Source organism: Orycteropus afer, unplaced genomic scaffold (genome assembly GCF_000298275.1).
Source record: "Orycteropus afer afer isolate SDZICR_OR568_19922 unplaced genomic scaffold, OryAfe1.0 scaffold00235, whole genome shotgun sequence".
NCBI lineage: Eukaryota > Metazoa > Chordata > Mammalia > Tubulidentata > Orycteropodidae > Orycteropus > Orycteropus afer.
The window spans coordinates 726,836-734,642 of record NW_006921822.1 but is presented as its reverse complement, the minus strand read 5'-3'; the positions used below and the strand labels follow the sequence as shown (position 1 = coordinate 734,642).

The 7,807-nt window shown below is 39.6% G+C and overlaps 1 protein-coding gene across 1 annotated transcript in view; it reads right to left on the bottom strand.

Annotated features, from left to right (window-relative positions):
- PARM1 (prostate androgen-regulated mucin-like protein 1) overlaps nucleotides 1-7,601 on the bottom strand; it is a 46,405-nt gene extending 38,804 nt beyond the window's left edge. The window contains exon 1 of the mRNA XM_007949053.1: nucleotides 6,833-7,601. Coding sequence (XP_007947244.1) covers nucleotides 6,833-7,601 — 769 coding nt within the window. The remainder of the gene's footprint in view (nucleotides 1-6,832) is intronic.
- Nucleotides 7,602-7,807: the final 206 nt, after the last annotated feature.

Sequence of the window (7,807 nt, the reverse complement as noted above, 5' to 3'; positions counted from 1 at the left end):
AAAAAATGGGAGTGAAAGTCTATAACAATCCATAATTTGGCCATCCCTGATACCTATGGGAAAGTCAGAAGGGGGCATCAGAAGACAGTTGTGGTGAGAATGGAGGTGGGAAGAAACTCTTAGCAACAGCAGAATGCTGTTTAGATGGCTGACAGATATAACAGTGTATCCAAGAGGTACTTTTGTGTGCACAGCTGAGAGTATTCAACTTTTCTTCATTTTCAGTTCAAATTACAGGGTTTATGAAGCCAAGAAAATACATGAGTGAATTATCTTAAGCTTGATATTCAGTTACCAAAAGTCATTCATTCATTCATCATACACTGAGTACCTCCTACACTGACTCAGACACCAGAAATATACTTGTGAGTCAAAACAGACAAGGTCATACCCTCCTGTAAAAGCAGTGTAGGAATGGAAAAAGAGCCATATGAGAAAATGTATAATCACACAGGTTTTTTGTGTTCTGAGAGAGGGGTCAAGATAGAAGCATCTGAATGAGTGAAGGAGATCAGCGAGCTCGTAGTCCTGAGAGATTATCTAGTGTGGAAGGTGCCAGGCAGTAGGGCAGGCAGATGAGATGCAGACAGGGGCTGATCCTTCAGGGCTTTGCTAGCCACATAAAATGAAAGATTGTGAACTTCACTCTAATAACAGTAGGATGCCCAGAGGGGCTGGGATGTTGGTTATGGAGATGTTACAAGTGACCTGTTCAGATATGTGTTTAAAGTCACTCTGGCTGCTGTGTGGAGACAGGTAAGATGGGTAAGATTGGTGCAGGGGTGGATGAGAAGGAGTTAGGAGGCTATTGCAGTATAATTAGAGGAGCTTTGATGTGAAGTGAGAGTGAAGAGATGTGGATGATTTTGAGCGCTTTTAAGAGTTCAAAATCAATAGTACTTGATGGAGAGGAGAGTAAAGGAGAGGGAGAACTGAAAAATGGTGGCCCCATTCCCCAGGATTCCTTAGGTGGTAAAAATGGTTAACAGGCTTGTCTGCTAACGAAAGGTTGGAGGTTTGAGTTCCTAGAGAGGTGTCTCAGAAGAAAGGCTTGGTGATCTACTTTTGAATAATCAGCCATTGAAAACTGTATGGAGCACAGTTCTAATCTGATATACAGGGCAACTGGTTTACTTGTTGATTATCCACTAAGAGAGCAAGGCTTGGCCATGTACAACGATGTAATATTTGTAAAACTGAACCTAAGATATATTTTTGAGGATTATTGCTTTCTGATATATTCTGGGCATTCTAAAAGAATCTAACGTTCTCTTTTATTTATTTATTTATTTCTTCTTCTTATTTTTTTATTTTTGCAGTATTCCCTCCTCTCCCTTCCCACCCCTGGTAACCAACAAAGAAATTTTCCTTTCATATATAAACCTTTCCTTGACTTTTTACAATAACAAACTAATACAGTATTTGTCCTTCTGTGATTGACTTATTTCACTCAGCAAAATGTCCTCCAAGTTCATCCACATTATGTAGTGTTTTGCAGATTCTACATTATTCTTTAGCATTGCATAGTATTCCATTGTGTGTATGTACCATAGTTTGGTTATCCATTTAAAATAATCTAAAATTCTCTTCTAGAAGGCTGGTGGTTCAAACCCACTAGCCACTCCTCAGAAGGAAGACTGGACAATCTTATGTGGCCTTCTCACAGGTATGTATTTTGTAACTTATTTTACCCTTTAGTGTATATTTAATATACCATTTAAATATGTTGGTCATTAATTTACAATACACATTTTTATTCCTAAAACTTTTCTACATTTATTTAAAAAATTATCCTTCCACTTTTTATAAGAGTTAATCTTCTCCAAATGTATATTCATCCAGCTTTTATAAGAACTAATCTTCCAATGTATATTCATCCACCTTTTTTAAGAGTTAATCTTATTCATATGTATATTCATTCTAAAGGTTCATCATGGAATAAAGAGATGTCTTGTAGAGCCGAAAGTCTCTTGCAGGTATAGACACAGAGATGTCTAGATGTTTGTACCTGCTTATCTGGACTGTTCATTTGACCAGAATAAATACTGGGGTTCAGACTGGCAATTTAAAATTCAAAGGGCAAATTAACACAATTATATGCCCTTCACTTTGTAAAGGAACATAAAGGTTAGCTTAAGACCATAATTTACAGACAAAAGAGAATATCCACTTTGCAATAAGCAAAGTGACTGTAATTTTAAAGTCTGCTTGTATAAAGATCAATGACACTTTGAGTATAACTTGATGTAAAATGTTGATTAATTTCTCAGCATTTACTGAGCATCTAATTGTTTACAGAGCCATGCGATTTAGCTCAGGGATACAAGAACAAACTATACTCATAGTTTGTACCCTTGAAAGCTCTAATTTAACAACACAAGATGACCCAAATTTAACACAATATCATGTCTCTCTCTCTCCCTCTCCCTTGAAAGGCAAACCAAAAGCAGAAAAACAAAAATGAATCAAAATCTATTTCTTCTTCAAAGCTGTTTTTAGATACCACTAACCTCTCCCTCCCATTGAGTTATTCCTCTCCTTAGAATCAGCTTTGGCAACTTAGCATTTGACAACATCTCATTAGCTTATTTCCACGGTAGTTCTTGATGTGAAGTCAAGTAGTATCAGTGGAACACTTGACTTAGGGTCAGAAGAAGTAAGGTTGAATATTGGCCTGGTCACTCAATTGAGAACTTAATTAAGTTCCTTAATCTTTCAGAACCTGTTTTCTCACCTGTATAATAGATACTGCATTGCTCACCTCACTGGAATGTTATGAGGATTAGATGAGAGGGTGTATTTGTGTTGGTTGCTAGCCCAATTCTTGGAACATGTATATTCTTGGTAAGTCTCAGATAAATATGAATCTCATTCTTTGTGCACTAGATAATTGTAATAAATAATTATTGTAGTATGATAAGCCAAAAGGAGTTGAAAAAGTGCCTACCTTATATTCAGTTTATAGTTGAGAACACTTAAAGTCAGAGTAATGAAGTGACATGCTTATCAGTGACAAAGACAAGCCAGGAACCAGGTCTCCTAACTGGTCTACATGTTTCCATTGCTGGACTCCCTTCAACTTACTATACGCATTGCTGCTAGGTGCATATTCTTAAAATATAATTCTGAGTATGCTCTTCCCCTAATCAAAAGCCTTAAATGACTATCAATGGCTTGGCAAGTAAAGCTAATTATCTTATCCTGCTACCTAGGGTCCTCCAATACTTGTTCTGTTCCTGCTTTATCTGCAAATTCTTGCTCCAGGCAGCCTAAAAACAAAACAAAACAAAACAAGCTTACTGCTGTTGAGTCAAATCCAACTCATAGTGACCTCTCCTTGGGTTTCTGAGGTGGTATCTCTATGGAAGTAGATTGCCCAACCCTTCTGAGCCTGGCATCCACCAACCAGGTTACCTGCTATGCTGTGTACATGCTATGTTGTAAAATCCATGAGGGAAGTGATTGTCCTATTTATGGATATATACCTAGTACCTAACTGGAGACTTTCACAGGAGAAGCTGAATAAATGAAGACGATGGGCCTTTTTCATTATAATAAATATAATAGTGATAATAATAATTATTATAATGACAGAACAGTAATACTACTATTAATAACAATGTAAATTAATAATATAGTAAAATGCAACAAGCACAACCATAAATTGAGTCACTGCTTAATAGCTATTCTGTTGTAAATTTATCGTTTCAACTAAACCTTACAACCATCAATCATATAGATATTGTCTTTATCCCATCTTACTGATGAAAAGACTGAGGCACAGAGAGAGTAAATAACTTGCCTTGTTGATTGACTCTATCATTCATTTATTTAATGGATGTTATTGTAGGCATACCATGTGTCAGTTTGCCCTGGGTGGTGCAAACAGTTAAGAACTTGGCTACTCATTAAAAGGTTGTTGGCTCAAATCCATCCAGAGAAGCCTCAGAAGGAAGGTCTGGAGATCTGTTTCTGAAAAATTATAGCCACTGAAGACCTTATAGAATGTAGTTCTACTCTGAAACACACAGTTTCTCCGTGAGTTGGAATCAATGCGTGACAACTGGTTTGGTTTGCTGTGTGTCAGGCTCTGTAGATGTTATAGATGTAAGCTCTATCTTCCTCGTTGTAAACAATGTCTTTGCTTTCATGGAGATGATATTCTAAAGACAGATTATAGAAACCCACCAAATAAACAAGATGATGCCAGAAAATGCTAAGCGATCAAAAGAAAAATAAAGCTGATAAAGGAATCGACTGTGATGAGGGGCTGCTATTTCAGACAACAGTGCGAATAAAGGGCTCACTGAAGAGGTAACAGTTAAACAAAGGTCCTGACTGAAGAAAAAAAAAAATGTAAACCATTAAAGATATGGATGGAAAATGCTAAGGTGAAAGTGCAAGAAGGTGAGAGCAGAAAGATTGTGAGAAGTCACATCAGGCAGAGCACTGCAGGCATGATACAGATTTTGGCTTTTACTTTGATTCAAAGAGGAAGCTATTGGAGGGCTAGAGCTGAAGAGTGACAGAGTCTGTCCTGGATTTTAAAAGGATATTTCTGGCAAGGGTGGGAGTAGAGAGATCAGTTAGAGGAAATAACACATATGTTGAAATAACACATGTGAGAGATGATGGAGGGTTGAGAAGAGATTGGGTTTGATGGACTGGATGTGTATAAGAGAAAGAAAGGTGTCTTGGGTTAGTCTAAAGTTTTTGGCCTGAGGAACTGAAAGAAGAGAGAGGGAAGTCTGAGAGAGACACAGACTGAGAGCTGGTCTGGGAAATCAATAATTAATCTTACCCATATTAAGTTTGAGATGCCTATGAGCCATGCAAGTGGAGATGATGTTACTTGACAGCTGTATATTCGTATCATTAGTTCAATGGAAAAAAAGAAAAAAAAAAAAAAAAAACAGACACAGAATTTTAAATCTGGATGGCATTTAAGGGAGACTGGCTGAGATCACCTTGGGAGTGAGTGTGGAGAGAAAAGAAGAGAGGGAGGAGAGTGTGAATGTGAAGAGATCGGGAGGGAAGAGGGCCAGTACTGCCTGTAGAGGGAGGAAACTGGAGAGAGACTGAGATGGAGGAGATGCTTCTGAGCTGGGTGAAGAACCAAGAGAGATCATGTCCTAGAGATCAAGTGGAGATGGCTTTAAAGATGAGGGCAGTCATCATCTGTTTCAAATGTTGCCGACAAGTAGGTAAAACTTGGTCTAAGAATTAACCACTAGACTTGACTAAATGGAGGGACTGGGTCCCTTAAAAAGAGCAATTTCAGTGTGTAAAACCACTGAGTGAGAGGACTGAGTTCTGAATCCAGGAGTCTCCCACATACGAGTCTGCAGATCGTCTACTGGGCCTGCTCCCTGCTTTGTTCACAAGGGTTCCTGTGGCTGAATCCCCTTTGCTCCCTCTCTCTCTCCTTACGCCCTAAATCCTTCATCTCCTACAACTCAGCTCATGTGCTCTCTCTATCACAGAACCTTCCTTAATCCCTTTTGTCAAACTTTACTCTGAAAGCATTTACTTTGTTTGAGAAGTACTACTTACTGGTGACTATGGTTAGATATTTGTTCAGTAGATGGGTCCTTACAAGGATTACTAGAAACATGCTATGTGAGTCCATAAAGAATATGCTTACAAAAGGAAGGTATTAATACTGCTATTACTACAAGCAGGGCAAGAATCTCTAAACAAGAATATCCCAAAATAGTAATCTATAAGCACAATCTCACGAGGTGCTGCTTGGTTTGCTGGGCTAAGAAAAGAGCAGTGTAGGAATACTTGGTAGTGAAAAGAAGACTTGATTATGGTTTAGTGGATCTGGGATCAAGGCCCAGCTGGCACTGAGCAGTGTGACCTTGGCCAAAGAACTATGGGGACATAATTTCTTCACCTATGAAATGAGCAGATTGTATCACATCATCTCAAAGATATTTCCAACCATCTTGGTTCATTCTCAGAGTCGAAAGTAATGAGTGGTATTAAGAGTTATTGGTCCATGTGCCTTTTCTCTCTATATAAACTATACAATTTCAGAGGACAGGTCTGATACTTCCTTGCATCAAGCATAAGGTTTTGGTAGAAGCACAAAAAATATTTTGGATTTAATGGGTTGTATGTATATGTATATAAGTACAATGAAATGAAATGCACACAGGCTCAAGCTCAGTAGTCTCCCTCTAACCTGCCACACTTATCCTCTACAAGTTATTCAATCACTCTTTCATTCGTTTCCTCCAGAGCTCCTACTGTGTACAATATTATGTAGGCCTAAAAAGGTTCAGAGTCCCTAGGTGGTGCAAACATCTAATGGGCTCAGCTGCTAACCAAAGGTTGGGGGTTCAAGTCCACCCAGGGATGCCTTAGAAGAAAGGCCTGAAGATACACTTCCGAAAAATTAATCACTGGAAACCCTTTAGAGCACATTGCTACGCTGACACACAAGCGGTCGCCATGAGTCAGAACTGTCTTGATGACAACTGGCTGGTTGGTTATAAAGTTCAGGACCCAATTCTGCCACCGCTTTTTTTTTTTTTTCTGCCTCTTAACTCTGCTAACTTAGAATTGAAGAAGTCAAGACACATGGGATGGTCTAAAATAACAAGACAGAATACTGGAACTAGACAGACGTAGATAATCTAGCCACAATTAATAAATAACATATGGAATGTATTAAACTATAACATTTACACTCTTGTGGAATTATAATTTGGCTCAAGTGTCACATTCCAAAATTCAACCTTAATCAATTGTGTTTGGTTAACCAAAGTGCATTCTTACCATCTCAGTGTACTCAACAGCACTAATATTCTAGACATAGACTCACCTGAACTTAATGCGTGTTCTACTTCCTCCATGATCACTCCTGGGGAGGCAGTGGTGGTCTCGATGTCTAGCAGCTCACAGGTTACCTTAGTTGGCACAGTTGCTGGGGGTGTTGTCTCCTGGGTCACTGGCCCAGCAGTGTCATGTGAAAAGGGTGTGTGGCCAGAGCTGTGTTCCTCTGTTGGGGATTCTGGTAGGGTTGGGGTTTCTGGGGGCTTGGTGCTGGTCACAGCTGAGCTGCTGTCAGTGGTGATGGAGGCAGAAGAAACCTCATGTGGTAAAGTTGATAGCCATGATGGTGATGAGGCTGGAGTCTGAGACGAGATGACTGTGGGAGACTCAGCAGGTGACTGGGACCCTGCAGGTGACACACTTGTTTCAGAAGTGCTGAAGCTGTGTTCTGTGGGTGTGGCAGTTAAAGGGACTCCACCACTTGTTGGCAAAAACCCAGGAGATGAATGGTCTATGCTTGTGCCTTCCCAATTTGAAGTTGGCCCGGTGTTCTCCTCCTTTCTGGGCTCTATGGAAATATTTTGTGGAAGTGGAGATGTTTGGGCTGATGATGTCACTGGTAGTAATGAGTTGCTGTGTGTGCCACTTGTAGGGGAGGCTGTGGCTGCAGCAGTGCTTTGTGGAGAATTAGTCCAGATGGATGTCGGTGGGATAATTTTTGTAGGAAGAGAAACAAGCAAGGGTGCTGATGAAGGCAGACTCTGGACCCTCAATCCTGCAGAAAAGTGAGTGAAAAAGAGGTTAATACATGAAACCATGAGACAAGGCTATTATTCCAAGGCTGTCTTATGATATTTTCACACATATTTTTTATTTTTCATTGTGCCTTCCCCAATTTCAAGGTAACTCCCCCCACTCATACTAATTATTCTCCCTTTCCTTTGTGACAGAGTCCCTGGTGGTGCAAACAGTTAATGTGCTCAGCTGCTAACCAAAAGGCCGGAGACTTGAGTCCACCCTGAGG